Genomic DNA, 17,166 nt, shown 5'->3' on the forward strand with positions numbered 1-17,166 from the left:
ACAGATGCATGATTTGGCATTGGCAGCAAAGATGAATAACAGGCTAATCGTACACACGTATGAACAATTAGGTGAGTTCACTAACAAAGCCAACGAGATAATTAAGACTACCAACCATCTCGTAGTTGTGAACAACATCCAAACTAACTTACCAACCCTGGCTAACTTAGTGTTAATTGCTGAGTACTTACATGCTCTCGACGAGTCAACCACTGCTTTGGAGTCGCATGCAGCCAATATGGTGGACGGCTTAATCGATGCAAGTTTGAATAGGGTTAATGCTTTATTGCTTCCTACTCACATTTTGATCAATGTTCTTGATGTAGCTATGGTGAAGCATGGATTTACGCTACTTTTTGGTATGAGTCAACTGGAATAATATTACCCATTGTTAGAGGCCCAGTTGACCCATGATGGCATCCTGATATCGGTACCTATGAGGAATGCTGTAGAATACCATGCATGGCGGTTCATTCCTTTCCTTTTTGCTACTACTAACAATACACTTGTTATTATGAATGAAGGACCAGAGTTGCTAGTTGTGTCGGATGACCAAGGGTATATAGCTGAACCGACTATGGATGAATTTGAGAAGTGTAAGGCCTCATTTCTTGATCTCCATGTATGCCCTGCTTTCCATTTTGTCTTCATTCCGTCAGAGGTAAAGAAATGTAAGATGACCTTGTTGGACACAAACACTTCCTCTGCACTGCAACATTGCACTTTCCAACCTATTCAGTTGAAGTCAGTTTTCCAAGCTCATGTACATGCGAAACAATACTTCTTCTCTCCTGAGACAGAGAACGTAAAACTCACATGTGCCTCACAAAACCAGTTCCTTACGGTAAAGGGTTACTATGTTGCACCCGATTATTGTGAATTACACAGTAAAGAGATAGCAGTTCTACCTAACAAGCACCATCTAGCCTTGTCGGTGAACTTCTCGCCTCAGTTACGACCCTTTTTACCTTCATTCAATGTTTCTACCTTGAATGTGAATAGCCTGTCTCATGTGCTCAAAGAGATACAGTTCCTCACCCACCTGAACAACACTGATTTAGAACCATATGTATTATCCTATCTCCCTTCATGCCTTTCTCGTTCCTATTTTGGTTCTGGCGTTGGTCTTCTACTTGTAGTGGTCTTATCCTGTGTTTGTGTTTGGAGTTACTATCTACGAGGCCGAATGAGAAACCCACTAAAACCACGGGTCCGTACTCGCGGATTGCAAGTGGACGTGGCTGAATAGTTAGCTACCCTATACACTGGTTAGGCTACACAGTAGTTAGGACAACAATGTCGACGGGGACGTCGAAAGGTGTGGCCGAGCAATGTTCTGGTGCCAATATTGTTTCCCATGACGAGTTGTAGTTTCACACTATTGTTACATATTACATACGAAGTTGTTTATTCATAATTAACAATGTGCAATATAGTGTGAATGATAAGCAACCAAACACCATTTCACTGTAAAGTGTGGCCCGGGAAGGATGAGCGATCAGGACTTGCAGAGCCCAGCATTTTCTGTCATAAACACTACAGTAATGGGAAGGCGATAGAGAAATGTAAATTGTATATATGTTTAAATTCTTGGGGGAAATATTTACCTTGTTCGTATACTTTAATGTAATCAATACTGCTTTACTGAGGTGTATAATGTACGTGGTATAATTATAATGCTTCTATTCATATATAAATCCCAGTTGTCTGTGAGGTTTGGCACCTCTGAATATGCTGACCTCAGCGCCACACCCAGGGGGGACGCTGGCCAGCTAACAGCAGAACGCACTTATCATTCAAAAGAGAGGGACGTATAAACTCTGAGCTCTCTCAGTGTCGCATGTGTATCTTTCTGTGGCCAATAAAAAGATTTAATCTGCTCAGTTTCAGTTCACCTGCACACGCTACCTCTAAATTCCTTCAACAGGATTCTACACCGATTCCCACCATCTCCAGTGTGTGAGAAGACGTTTTGGTGGAGTGTGTCAACCGGAAGTGACTTCGACCAGGCGCAACGTTATAACCTTGCTTGGAATAGAGAAGTCACGTCTAAACTGATATATAAATTGGTGATCAGCTGTAGGGTTCCAAGCTGATATAATGATGACCAGTTGAGGAATCCATACAGCCGAAACATGCTGAGCTGTTATAAGAGACTAACGTAAGAACATTGCGCAGGTCACAAGGAAGTGCTGTGGATAGGACGTAGAGCTCTAACCTTATTGTATTCTGCCACTGAAGTATGTGAAATTCGCCGAAAAAAAAGGACGAAAATCTCCCCAGGATGAGGTAAAAGAACTGTAGTATCACCTGACACCACCGCATATGATTTTGGATTATACAGGATCTTGTAACTGTAAAGGTGCAAACGTCTCTCGAGCGCTGCTAAATGTATTATTATTATTATTATGATGAAGATGATGATGATGATGATTATTATTATTATTATGTGGTAGGTGGTGGCGCTCACCATCCACTCACTCAGTGTAGTGCTGCTCTCGGGTGTCTGCCCTTTCCTCTCCTCCATCCTTTTTTTTCATCCTCTTCTGTCTTTCCTTCTTTCTTTCCTCTTCATTCTGTCTGTGGGTAGCTCTACACTGAGTGACAAGCCAAATAGTTTCCTGTATACCAGGAAACCATTTACTACTCTGAATGGTAACCATATAACCAAATTTTGGCGCCTGGTGGGTTAGTAGGTAATTATGGCGCTCCAATCAGACTGAGCCAGTGAAGGTTTATATTGAAGGGGTAGTTGGGGTTTATTGCTCACGTAATGCCATTCAGGGATGAGTGAGGCTGGTCACTCTCATCTTAAATGTCAGGACCAACTTGCCAAGCCCTGGGCTCCTACGCTCCTCATGGGGCAACGTAGGATTGGATTATTATTATTATTATTATTATTATTATTATTATTATTATTATATTAACTATTATTATTATTATTATTATTATTATTATTATTATTATTACCTGTGGAGTGAAGACATTGAGGTAGAGACAATCCTCAGAGCCCAACACGTCCTCCTGGTCGAGCGTATCATTGGCCTTGGTCACGGAGGAGGCTACTTGGATACAGGAATCAGGCTGCCAGCTCCCGTCCCTCACACCCACCCACGGTCTGGCTTTTATTGGGTCCTAGAAGAGAATGAAAATGAACAGTATGCAAGGACAACTAAAAAAAAAAAAAAGGATAAGGAAACGAAAGTGAATGAGACGAGAAAGAAGTAATATAAAAGAAATTAAAAAGAATAGAGAAGGGGTAGGAGTAGTACCAGCAACCCCAGTCTCATCTGGACGTGAATCCAATGGACTGCAGGCTGAAGTTGCCTGTCTTCTGTAGTCCACCATCCTTCTTTTGGAGGATAAGGAGGAAAGTGAGGAACGTCTGTACAACCCAGCAGCTCCACCACCCAGCAACATTGGCGCCACCACCTAAAGGCATCCCTCTCTAACACCAAACGAAGATGAACAGCTCCACACGGGAATCCGACGAAGACAAAATATGAAAAAACTAAAGATCTGACAAGGGCAAGAAATCGTCTGACGAAGGAAGCAAGGCACTGAAACAACCCTACTCCACTCACTCACCTGAAAGCGCAGTTTTCCCAAGGGCGGCTCAGCGTAAGGGATGCCGTAGAAGGCGAAGAAGGGGACACCCTTCTCCGAGTACTCCCTCACGCCCCTCACCACTCCCTGCCTCGTCACCACTACGGGGGCAACTTTCCTTGCTTCTACATGTGTGTTGTGAAAACTGGTGGCGAGAGCCAGGCCAGCCATCACCACTAACACCGCTACTGCCATTACGAGCCTGAAGAAGAATATGGTGCGTTTTTTCTTAAGTTTATGTTATTGTTTTAGGATTATGATATCCAGACAGATAGATAGATTGACTGAGAAAGGAAGACAGTCTGATACATAAATAACTTGAAACAGATAGAGATACATTAATGGACAGAGACCGACCGACAGACAGGCAGGCAGATCCAATATAAAACAGGTGCTAGCCAGGGAGAGATCGATGATGAGGATGTGCCTTTTATGCGTTACTGTGAATGTGACACTTGCTTTGATATCCTTTAAAACACACACACACACACACACACACACACACACACACACACACACACACACACACACACACACACACACACACACACACACACACACACACACACACAAAGCAACTGTTATATGAGATAAAAGAAAATTCAATAATATCAGACTTCACAATCACGTATAAAACTGAGGAACACACTAAGTAGTTGAGAGGCTGAGACACTCTTCATCAGAACTATAACAGCAATTAGAAACAACCATATAATGGCACAGCAAATTTACAAAAAGTCTGGAACACCAACAAAACGCTTAGGTTCCCAGAATCACACGAAGAAGAAACCATCTGAGTAAAGAACACTAATGTTATGCAAAGAAAAAGAAACCTAACAGGGAGATATGGACTAATAAGCCAAACTAATTAGATATCAATCATCCAAATGCAGGAGAATACCTATATATCTACCTTTATCAATATCTTTATGTGCACTTATGTATAACAAGAATTTAACGTAATGTACTAGCTCACTAATATCAACAGTACATTCCTGTTTGTAAAGAATAAAAATATATCTTTTAACTTGACAGCACTTCTTACTCCTAGTCAACTACTTTTCCTTCTTACCTTTCAAAACCTTCTATTACAGTGTCCACACCTCTATTCAGGCAATAAACTTTTGAAAATAAATTTAGTATTCCCAGTTTAAATTACTAAATGTATTATAAAAATGGTGATACTTAGCAACATCCCATCCATATACCAAGGTTACCTGTCCTTACCAAGGTCAGGTGGAGATGCGATCAGGGACGAGTGGACGAGAGCCAGGAGAGGAAGCGGCAGTCTTTCCTCCCAGCCACCTCTCTTTCCGCGTTAATTCTTCCCATTCTCTCTCCATGACCGTAAGGGGATTAGGGATTACTTAAAGCTTCACTCCTGTATTTGCATTCTGGAACTTAACTTCATTTAGGCCCTGGTGATTTTAATTACGAAAAAAAAAAAAATCCATGCAGTTACCTTTGCATTCACTGTGGAGGCAGAACGTGCATATTTTATTCTGCTTTACTCCTGTTGAATATTATTCAGTAGAAAGAATTTTTACACGGTTAAAAGGTTGAACACATAAGCAGAGAGAGAGAGAGAGAGAGAGTGTGTGTGTGTGTGTGTGTGTGTGTGTGTGTGTGTGTGTGTGTGTGTGTGTGTGTGAGTGAGTGAGTGAGTGAGCGAGTAAGCGAGTGAGTGTGTGCGTGTGTGCGTGTGAGGAGAGGCCAGGCTTATACTAGCATTCTAAGACCAGGCTTTTGTTGTTCGTAATCTTCCTCCACCTCTTTTCTTATTCCTTTCTGTCCTGTCACCCTTCATATACTCCTTTCTCCTCTCACCCGTTAGATCCTTCTCTCTCTCCTTCGCCTCTCAGATTCCTTCTCACCTCTCCTTCTTCCATCCCTACATTTTCCCCCTCTCACATGACACTTACTGCCCCTTCCTCTTCCCTCCATCCCTTCCAGTTCTTCTCCATTCCCTCACCTTTTCTCTTTTCCCCTTCACTACCCTTCCTCTCCCTCACAGTCCCACCTTTTCTCTCTTCCCCCACACCCTTCTACTTCCCTTCTCTCCTCTCCTCTCCTCCCCTCCGCCTTTCTTCCTTACCTACACCCCTCGTCTTTCTCGCCTCATCCCTTCTTCTACCTTCCCTCCCATCTCTTCATCCCCTTTCCCCTTACATCCTTACCTACGAGTTATTCCTCGCCCTTTCTTTCTATCTCCTCTCACACAATCTCCCTCATACCTACCTCCTGTCTTATTCTCTTCCCTCTCCTAATCCCATTCTTTCCTTTCCCCAATTCCTGTCTTCCCCGTCCCTTACTTTTCCTCATTCCCATTCCTACCACACACTTCCTTTCGTCTTCTGTCTTCCACTTCTCCCCTCTCCTCTTTTTTACCCTTTCTATCTCCTCGTTTATTTTCTCCTTCCCTCACTCCCATCTCGTGACCACCCCCTTACCCTCCCACTTCCCCCTCCTCTCACTCCCTCCTGAAGCTCTCCCCTCAGCTCTCCCTCATTCTTTACACTCTACCTTTTTCTCGCACCCCACATTTTTATAGTTACCCCTCTTTATGGTCTAATAAATACTCTCGTTTTCTTTTCTTTTTTTTTTTCTTTTTTTTTACGTGTCCGACTCTGGGCAAACGCTTCAAGGCTTATTCCCAAGTACCAGTAATCATCCTTGGGGCCCAGTAGTCCTCCTACATCTCCACATGTCACCATTTCGGCGCTAACATCCACCATCCATATTGAATATATGCTAGGGCTGTCTCATACGGGACTGGTGTACTGGTATTAACGGGGGTACTTTTATGACATGTCGGCGGATGATCTGGTAGATAAGAAAAGTCTGCTTTTTAAGAAATTCATATCCTTAAACTGTTCCCTGCCCCAGCCGGGATTCGAACCTAGGTCCATTAGGACTGCAGGCGCCTCTCTACTGATTCTGCCACCGCCTACCCCTATATCTACCTCACTGCTCACCTTAATTCATATTTTTACTGGATCACATTCCTATATTTACCAATCTCTCTCCCTCCCTCCCTCTCTCTCTCTCTCTCTCTCTCTCTCTCTCTCTCTCTCTCTCTCTCTCTCTCTCTCTCACTTTTAGTCTCTAACACATAAAATCACCGTCAAACGCACACAGACACATCCTAGCATCCACTAATTTACAAACACACACTCACACACCATTAAACACATTCAGAGTCAGTCATTGTCTGCAGAGTTTTTACAGATTAATTGTCTCATGATCTTGCAATCTTGCATTTGTCATTTTACTGATCCATTAAATATGAGGATGTCATTTTAAACTTTTCTTTTAAAAATCACACGAACATGACTACAAATACGAAGCCGACAAACCACAGGCAAAAAAGTAAAAAAAAAAAAAAAAGTGAAAAAGGACTTTAAATACAAAAGAATTACATGTTTTCAGATTCTCATCATTGAAGGTTTTCTGCTTCAGACCACCAGCGATTTTTCCTTTTTTTTTTTTTTTTTAACTACGGTGATACGTGTGGTAACGAAGGGCATGAGAGAGAGAGAGAGAGAGAGAGAGAGAGAGAGACAGAGACAGACAGACAGACAGACAGACAGACAGAGACATAGAGAGAGAGAAAGGGACAGAGAAAGGAAGGGACAGAGAAAGGAAGAGCGAAAGATAGAGGAAGGAAGGAAGGGTAAAAGGTAAATGGAAAAGTAGAAGAAGAGAGAGAGAGAGAGAGAAAGAGAGAGAGAGAAAGAGAAAGGGACAGAGAAAGGAAGAGAGAAAGAGAGAGAGAAGGAAGGAAGGGTAAAAAGTAAAGGGAAAAGTGGAAGAAGAGAGAGAAAGGGATAGAGGAAGTGAGAAAAAAAAAAAAAAAAGGAAGAAGAAAGAGAGGAGTTGAGGAAAGATGAGAGTAAAAGAAAGCGGAGAGGGAGGGAGGGCACAGAGAAAGGGAGAATGGGGAGAGGGAGGGAGGGCAAAGAGAAAGGGACAGGGGGGGGGGTGAGAGGATTATTAGACGACTGAGCACAATGAGAGACCAAGAACTATAGCCTCGACTGACCCGGGAGACCATGGAGGGTCGGGATGCTAGGGACGACCAACACCATCCTAGCTATGATCAAGACAGCATCCCTTTCACGGCAGCGGCAGCGGCGGCTAGACATCTCATTCGTGAGATATCGCTTTGAATTTTTGAGTTGTCTGAAGTGTAATGAGAAAACTGGGAGGAATTACGTAACGATCATCATTTTACAAAGGAAGTGAAATGTGATGACAAATCTAGAAAAAAAATGCATGTAGGGTTCTTTTGTGGATTTGCCTCCAGTTGACGAAAGAACTAACAAGTGCAACCCATCTATAAGAAGCCGAATTCTAATTTTCTTTTTTAAGTCAGTTCCCATCTATGGAAAGCCGAATCGTAAATTTTTTCAAACTAATCTCCATTTTAAGGGACAAGAGGTGTGATTATTAATGTGTACCTCATAACGCTGATGGTGTAGATTTTTATAACTTTATTAACGTTTTATATGTGAAGTGAAAGGTGCTGCGTACCAACAGAGCAGTAGATTCATATTAATGTAACTAAATGGCAGTGTTACATGAGAACTGGTTGTGTTGCGTAACTAAGGAAATGTAACAGTGTTAGGTAAATACTCGTAAAATTACAGGAGAAAAATACCGTAACTACACCGGCTTTGAGAGGTGACGGTAAATCTTGCCTTGCCGTTACAACGGTGATATTTAATTGGTGGCATTTCTAAGCATCATAGTGTGCATTGGTGAGATACCGTAACATTAGGTGTGGTGACGTCAAACAATCGTGAACGTTTAACACATAAATTTTAGGGAAGATCTCTTTTAGCCAAGGGAGTAAGAAGAGGCCTATATATCAGTTTTATCACACACACACACACACACACACACACACACACACACACACACACACACACACACACACACACACACACACACAATTATAAAATAGTAATGACGAAACAGCGATCTGAGATAAGAATGGTGAACAAACCACAAATAAATGAGAGTGGCAAACAGTATAATATTAGGCAAGAGACGACAGGGAACATTAGAGAAACTGCATGTACCAAAAACAATAGACTGGGCAGGTACTGGGGTGAACGTACTGGGTGGGGCGCTGGGGAGGTGTGTCGTGTTGCCTCCACCACGCAAGGACGCAGCGCCACACGAACCTATGGCCGTGTTATTACTTAAAAAGGTGCAATACAGGTGTGCTATATACTGTACTACTGCCGAGGGGGGCTGGCTAAGAGGATTACGGATATAGCATTATTACCAAAGAGAGAGAGAGAGAGAGAGAGAGAGAGAGAGGCGAACAATTAGAGGGAGAGAAGTGTCTGAGTGGAATACAAATCTGTATGAGAAAAAAGTGAAATACAATATTACTGAAAGTTCTGCGTCTGTGAATGTGGTGTTCACTAGAAATGTTGTTTGAGAATAAAAGGAATAAAGAATGTGAGATATAAGAAAAAAGGGAATAACTGAGGTGTAAGAGCAAAGCATAAATCTTGAAATGTTGGGGAGTTGCTTGAAACGGACGACCTTCCCAGCCATCTTGTTAATAACCCTGGTATAAGCTGCTTTGGTGCTTTGATGTGATAATGTACCGTGCGAGAAGTGAGCATAAAGTAAGTAAATGTGACAACAAACAGCAAGTGATATCCTGATGTGCAGGGAGTAGAGTTATGCATTGTGTAACTTAGTTTCTGAGATGTTTCTACTAAGCTGCATAAACTTGTCGCTTGTCTGGTGTTAGCAAAAATAACATTAAAAACACAGTCTTTTTATTAGGGGATTCATGGAGATTGTTCCCAAATTTTTCCGTTCCAAGGGTGTGTCACTGAATGAACAGCATCTTCTGGTGACAATAACCATCAAATAAAAGTAACTGAACTGAAGGGATTTAGTGTGAATAAATAACAAATGAGAAAGCAATGAGTACATGTGAGTGATGCACAGTGTGAGAAGTGCATATGCAATGAGTAAAATGTGAAAAAAAGTATGAGTGCATAGTGAAGGTTTTGTTTTAAAAAATGTAAGGGTGATGTGAGTGTACTAGTACAAATATGTCCTTGGATGAATGTAACAGAATAAGTAAAGCTGTGAGTCGAGATGGTTATAGTACCGGTATGTGACATGAGTACAATTATGCGTTAGTACCTGTGATTGAGTAGTAAGGATAGAATGAGTAATGTGTGAGTAGGATGTTAGCTCACGTTATTTGAGTTCAAGAATGAATATCAGCCTCAGTTTCAGTCTAAGTGATAGGTTGGGCAATGGCGTGAATGTTGGGTGTGTGAGGTTAGCTGTTATGGCAGAGTCGAGAGAAGTAACCTGAGTTCTCTTTCTCTTCCAGGGTATTTTCTTCATTCATCTAACATTTATGGTAGGTGTGTCTTGATACACTTTCTTCTTTGATACTCTTGTTTTCTCTCGTCTTTTCTCATTTGCCTTCTTTGTCCTTAAGCACTTTCCAGTCATTACATTTGGATTATTCCTGTCTCGTCTATTATGACTCTGTGCTATAATTCTTTAGTGTTGATTTTTTTGTCACTTCTTCCATTTATGTTTGATTTTTTTTTTTTTTTTCACGTGAGGAAGAAGGAACCAAAGGCAACGAGCCCGAAGAACTGTTCCTTCCAAGAAAAACGAAATACAAGAGAGAGTCAAATTCAAGATCCATTAATTTCGAGATGCCTGGACACACTGCGTTTGAAAGACTGGAGATCATAGGAAGCAGGAAATACAGACAGAGGGAGACAGTTCCAGAGTTGACCTGTTGCATAAATAAAGGACTGGGAGTAACGGTTAACTCTTGCATCAGAGAGCTGGACAGAAAAGGGGTGAGATTTTGCCGCTAGACGGGTGCTACGCGCCCGTCGTAGAAGTGGAGGAATGCATGCAGAATTTCAGAGGAACAGTAACCATTGAAGTAGTGATAGAAAAGAGATAAAGATGCAACAGTGCGGCGAGGAGACAGTGGTTGAAGGGAGTCAGTAAGAGAGGAAGAGTTAATGAGACGAAAAGCCTTTGACTCCACCCTATTGAGAAGAGCTGTATGTGGGGAACCTCCCCACACATGACAGTTGTACTCCACCCAGGGGCGGATAAAACCCCTGTATAGAGTCAACAATTGTGCAGGGGTAAAGAAGGCACGGAGTCGGCTAAGCACACCCAATCTCTTGGAAGCAGATTTTACAAGAGATGCAATATGATCTTTCCAAGATAAGTCTCGAGTAAATGAAACCCCAAGCTGCTCAACGATGATGCAGGATTAAGCTAAATATTATTAAATATTAGTGCGTATACCTATGGATGATCCTGTTGGGCTGATAGGTGCAAAAACTGAGTCTTTGATGCATTAAAAACAAACAGATTATTTTCACCCCAGTCAGAGACACGAGCCAAGTCAGACATTAGATGTGGCACAGCCTCATCCCTTGTTTGTTGAAGTAACTGCTGAGATGGACGTTGTGTGAATCGAATGGAAAGGTGAAGGGTGGAGTCATCAGCTTATGAGTGGATAGGGTTAGATGTAGAGCTTAGAAGGTCATTGATGAATATAAGGAAGAGAGTTGGTGATAGGACAGAGCCCTGAGGAACACCACTGTAACCGCCCCGCTTCCCCCACCAACGGACCCCAAGTATGACTGTAACCGCCTGCACTCTCGGAAGGGGAAACGGGTAATGAAACCCGCCCGGCTGGACTCGACTATTTATTCGGTCATACCTGGAATTGCAATTTTACTATCTCAGTATATTATAATAGCATTACTCATTGTTATAACACTTAGTCATACACATAATTACAATTTACCAAAGTTCACCTCGTATACACATATCGCTTTAATTCTCGTCCTTACTTTTCTACATTTATAATCAGATTATGTCGTGACATCAACCACGTGCAGATCAATAAGCATTCTTAAAGTAAGCAAGGGCAACTCACTCGTGGCGGGTCCAATTCTCATCTTACAGTATCAGTGTGTGGGTAGGGGTTTGAAGTACACAACACTACTCCCTCACGGGCGTAATATTCGTAGTAACACTTTCACGGGATGGACGTGGAGTCGCACATCGCTTGGAGTCTCTGTCTAGTAAATCCAAGGATCGACCTCACTTCGTCCCTCAATCGTCCCTGACTACCCACACACTGCCCCCACACTCGCCCATAGCGTCTATTCTAAGGCCTGGTGTTCATTATAGCTAGGCTAATGGATCTTATGCTGACGCAACCGTACATACATATAAACACCATGTCAGCATCCTTGTGCCTCTCTCTCTCTCTCCTACACTCTCTCTCTCTCTGTCTCTCTCTCTCCGTCTCTCTCTCTCCCTTTCTCTCTCTCTGTCTCTTTACTGCATTAGATCCGGTAAGACTCCCCCTGTTGGTCGGTTATGACCAATACCATATACACTTTCACTCGCAGCTCCCTTCCAGCAGACACAGCTTGTTTGCTTGCTGGGCGTGTTAGGGTTTTGTGTGTGGACATCCTGACCTTGACATGCCTCACCACACGATCGTCACCGGGATTCGCCTCTACCAGTCTTTCCAGAACCCAGTGATTATGGGGTACATTCCAATCCGTCACCAATACCAGGTCTCCCACTTGGAAATTACGCAACCGCTTGAAATGCTTCTGGCGTTGTTGTAAGGATGGTAAATACACCTTCAACCATCGCTTCCAGAACTGGTCCGCTAGGAACTTTGCATGCTTCCAACTCATCCGGTAGATGTCCCCTACAGGCTCTTCAGCCTTACCTCCTAATGGGCAATGAGGTACAGTCTTAGGGCACATAATATGCATTGGAGTAAGTTCTTCGAGGTCGCTGACGTGATTGGAGGTCGGGGTGATGGGCCTTCCGTTGACTATCTCCTCCACTTTGCAAAAGAATGTGTGGAGTCACTCATCGTCCACAGCTTGCACGCCTACTACCGCTTGCAAGACCTTCCTGACTGTCTGGATCTGTCGCTCCCATACACCGCCCATGTGCGATGCATGCGGAGGGTTGAACTCCCACTCAATTCCCTTCCTCAACAGTGAATTGAGGATCTTGTCATTCTTCTCCCAGTTGAGAGCTGCAGCCCAGAGCTCCTTATTTGCTCTAATCATGTTTGTTCCATTGTTGGAATGAATGCGCTCTGGTACACCCCTCCTTGCCGAGAAGTGCGTTATTGCATTGAGGAATGAATCAGCATCTAGTCCATCAAGAATCTCCAGGTGTATGGCTCTTGAGTTCAGGTAAATGAACAGACAACCCCACCGCTTCACCCACTTCCTACCCTGCTTTGTGATGAATGGTTTAAAGCAGTCCACACCAGTGTGTGTGAATGGTGCCTTCACCACGCATACCCTGTCGGCAGGGAGGTTAGCTTGTCTTTGCAGTGACTCCTTCCAATTGACTCGGTGACAAACGAGACACCGTTTTAGCACACAGTAAATCAGCCTTCGTCCCTTGGGCACCCAGAACTCCTGGCACATTACTGCTAGTGTATGTTCTCTTCCTGAGTGTCCAGCCTTGTTCTCATGGGTTTCTCTTACCATTAGCTCCGTGACATGGTGGTCCCGTGGCAACAGCACGGGGTATTTGCTGTCCGTCATCAAGGGGGCTTTCTCCAACCGTCCTCCAGCACCGAGGAGTCCGTCCTCCCCCAGGTGCGGCTCCAGCGGGAACAGTGGGCTTGTTTTCCTAAGTTCACCCCACTCCTTCAGGTCCTTTATCTTGGGTTCATAATATTCCCGTTGTACACAACCCAACACTGCCGCTCGAGACGCTCGGAGCTCACTCACCCTCAGTCTTGATTTGTCAACTTGCCTTGGTCCTCACATTTGTCTCCAATACAAAAACCTTCTAATCCATAAAACTCCCCACAGCAGCTTGTGCCAGGTTGAGTATCTGGACCACAATCTCACCAGCGAGTCTTCTCCATGCTTAGCCCCCATTGCCATAGTTGTAGCATCCCCCTTTACCTCTGGGTCCGCCCCCAGGTCGAATATAAGTCGGGGCTCTTGCGGCCAGTGATTTTTCTCTTGACAGAGAAAGTTGGGCCCTTCAATCCATCTACACCCTCCGTTCAGTTCGTAGCAACTCAGTCCTCGTGTCGCGTCATCTGCTGGGTTCAGTATTGAACCCACGTGCCTCCATTGGGTCACTTCTGATTGTTTGTGAATGGCCGCCACTCAATTGGCTACGAACGTGTGAAACCACCTCTCTATGTTACGTATATACTGTAGTACTATCACACTGTCTGTCCAGAAGACGGACCCTCCCACGTCGACCGATAGCTCGTGCCTTAATGGCTTGTCAACCTTGACAGCCAATGCGGCAGCACATAACTCCAGATGGGGTATAGTCAGCTGTTTTAGCGGGGCCAGTTTGGCCTTTCCTTAGACGAAGGCACAATGAACGTCTCCGGTCCCATCAGAGATCCTCAGGTATGATACTACTCCATACGCCACTTGCGAAACATCACAGAAGTGATGTAGTTGAAATGACATTCCTTTTGCACTTCTTGGGTCATAGCACCGCGGTATCCTGAAATCTGTGAGGTGAGTTAATTCTACCAGCCACTGTCGCCACTGCACCTCACTGCTGTCAGATATAGCCTCGTCCCACCCTTCCTTCCTTTTGCATTCCTCTTGAAAGAAGACCTTGGCGCGAATGAGGAATGGTGCAAGGAATCCGAGCGGATCATATATTGAGCTGATTACACGCAAGAGATCCCTCCTTGTAACTGACCCCCCTTGCTCAAAGAGTTTGATGACCACTGCCATTTGGTCCTTCTCCAGGTCCCACCTTACTCCAAGTGCTCGTTCCGCAGGAAGAGGTTTGCGTTCTATGTCGATCTCCTTTACTTCCTTATGCCTCTCTGATTCGGGAATGGATTCGAGTACAGTACTTCCCTATTGTTGCTCGCCCACTTGGTGAGTTTGAAGCCACCCAGCGAGGTGACGTATCACAGTTGTTCTGCCAACCTTATTCCTTCATCAGCAGATTGCATTGAGATAAGCAGGTCGTCCACATAAAAATTCCGCTAAGCATCCACCACGTTGTCAGGACATACATCTCTGTGATCTAGAAAGGTTTGTTTTAATGCATACGAGGCACATGACGGACTCCAGACCCCACTGAAAATGTGCACCGTCATCCAGTATGTCAGGGGACTCTGCTGTACATCCCCTTCTAGCCACCAAAGAAATCGTAGGGCGTCCCTGTGTTCCGGAGCTACCTTGATCTGGTGAAACATAGCCTCTATGTCCACCATGAGGGCCACTGACCCTTGGCGAAACCGGAGGAGTACCCCCAACAGTTTGTTATTTAGATCAGGCCCTTGTAGCACCTGGCTGTTTAAAGACACCGACCCACATTCTGCTGCACAGTCGAATACAATGTGCACCTTTCCGGGCTTGTTTGGGTTTAACACCGGATGGTGTGGCAGATACCAGGACACGTGAGGCCTTGCGTGAAGTTCATTATGAGGCACCGATTCTGCATAGCCTTTATCTAGTAGCAGCTGCATCTCTTCTGCATAGCGCTGGTGTAAGGGCGTGTTTCTGAGCAGCCCCTTCTTCAGGCCCTCTAACCTCCTCAATGCCATTAACTTGTTGTCTGGGAGCTTGGGTGGATTTCGTCTGAATGGTATAGGGAGCTGGTAGTGCCCCATCACCTTTGTCACCATGCTTGACCACAATTTTATCACCCTATTGTCTTCAATGGACAGGCCATCTCCCTTTTCCAAGTAACTTGCATCCAGTTCCAAAACTGTCGCACTTGCTCCTCCAATCGTGTTTCCTGGGAATTGTTGTCCACTACAGCCACATATCCTACCCCCTCTGGTCTGTCTTCTACCCAGAACAAGGTTGTACAGGTCCGCTGATGGTCCATCCCAGCGACATCCTTATCGCAAAGGGTTCTCCACTGCTCCCTGCCCTGACCTCCAAGGGCGTCAATGCTTGTGGAGCATCAAGACCAATCAATAGTTGCACCTCACCTTCATACATGTTCAGTGGCTCTATTCCCGCCAAATGACTCCATCGTGCTGTGTCCTGTACAGTGGCTGCTGAATCCTTCAACGTTGCAGGGAGTCGCTGAGTGACAATCACCCCATGCAGTGATATCTTCCGGTTCGGTTTACGGGAACACCCGCTGCTAACTACTAAGTCTATCTCCTCAGTTTGCTGCACTGTCACCTGAGTTATAGTGTCTTTTGTTACTCATACGTTTCTCCGTGGTGCCTCCAGCCTGCTTGCCAACTGGGTTGTACAGAAGGTTCGGTTGCTGCCAGAGTCGAAAAGTGCTCTCGTCCGGACTACGGCATCCGAGCCCTTACTAGCTGCCTTCACTTCAGTAATGGGCAACACCACCTTGCAAAGCTGCCCATGTATCCGTGTTGTTCTTGCCGTAGCAATGAGTCATTCGTTACCGCCTTTTGCCCCTTTCGAGCTTGGGCCTCTTAAGTGTTCCCTCCTTTCTTCAACTCTCATGGCACGGACTTTCTTGCAACCCACCAGGGTGTGCAGCCCCCCGCACAGCTGACACAAGTCTCTCTCACTTGCAGGTTTGTCATCACCAGTGGTGGCCAAGCCGATCACACGCCCATCTGGATTCCTTCTAACGCCAACCTCGGTGGATCGCTTGGTGGTTGCTCCCCTTTCCTTGGTTCTCCTCCTCACACACACTCTGTCTGCTTCCTCTAGGATAAAGGTTTTCAACCATTTAACGCCGGGATAATACCCGTATCGTATGTTGTGGGCATAAGTTTCATCCTCATACCGCATAAGTGCCCTTGTAGGCAACCGACGCGACAGCACGTCCATTGAGCGAATGGTGTCCAACTCCTGCAATCTCCCGATTGTCTTCAGACTCAGAATACAAGACCCCAACTTGTCGACGAATTTTTAAAGGCCACCCTCATCCTCAACTTGATCACGGACCCTTCAAGTATTCCTTCCACAATCTCTCGGACGTACTGATGTCTGACTCCATATCTGTCCTCCAATATGGCCATCGCCTTCTCATAACCCTCTCTTGGGTCCAAATAGTTGCATGTTTGTAGCGTGTTCCTGATAGGCACTGCACATCCTTGCATGAGCATCTGCAGCTTATATTCTTCTGGGACTGCGGCCCTCCCTATGTGTTGTTCGAATGCACGAATGAACTCCCAATACTTCCTCCGGCTATTCCCTTCGAAGGTTGGTAGTTGGGTCTGTGGCAACCTCATGGCTGCAATCAATTCCTTCACGCCAGAAGTTATCACCTCCATGCCCCTAGGGGCAGCGCATGTCAGCTCTTCCGTTCCTGATCTAGTCAGTTTCGGGTTCCCTGACCTCTGCCACCCTGGCCCTGGTCTGCTAACTGTTGACTCTTCTTGATGTAGAGTTGCGGCCTCTTGCATCTGTTCCTGCTCCCCCCGCTGGGTTCCCCTAGTCTCCCACATTTGTTTGTCTTCCGTGCCATCACCATGTCTTGGCCTCTTTGCCGATCCTTCGTGTACTGCTATAGTCTCTGGCTGCACCTGTGCCCTCAAGTTCATCTCGTTCC

At 44.9% G+C, this 17,166-nt stretch overlaps 1 protein-coding gene across 1 annotated transcript in view; it reads right to left on the reverse strand.

Annotated features, from left to right (window-relative positions):
* The window catches only part of LOC145399088 (esterase SG1-like), a 63,101-nt gene that overhangs the window by 15,730 nt on the left and 30,205 nt on the right, over positions 1-17,166 (reverse strand). Inside the window, exons 2-3 of the mRNA XM_080271839.1 lie at positions 3,589-3,808; positions 2,971-3,135 (exon numbers count right to left, since the gene is read on the reverse strand). Of these exons, the coding sequence (XP_080127965.1) occupies positions 2,971-3,135; positions 3,589-3,801 (378 nt within the window). The 5' untranslated portion in view covers positions 3,802-3,808. The remainder of the gene's footprint in view (positions 1-2,970; positions 3,136-3,588; positions 3,809-17,166) is intronic.

Source organism: Coenobita brevimanus, chromosome 47 (genome assembly GCF_032717465.1).
Source record: "Coenobita brevimanus isolate Jiangsu-jjx chromosome 47, ASM3271746v2, whole genome shotgun sequence".
NCBI classification, from domain to species: Eukaryota; Metazoa; Arthropoda; class Malacostraca; order Decapoda; family Coenobitidae; genus Coenobita; species Coenobita brevimanus.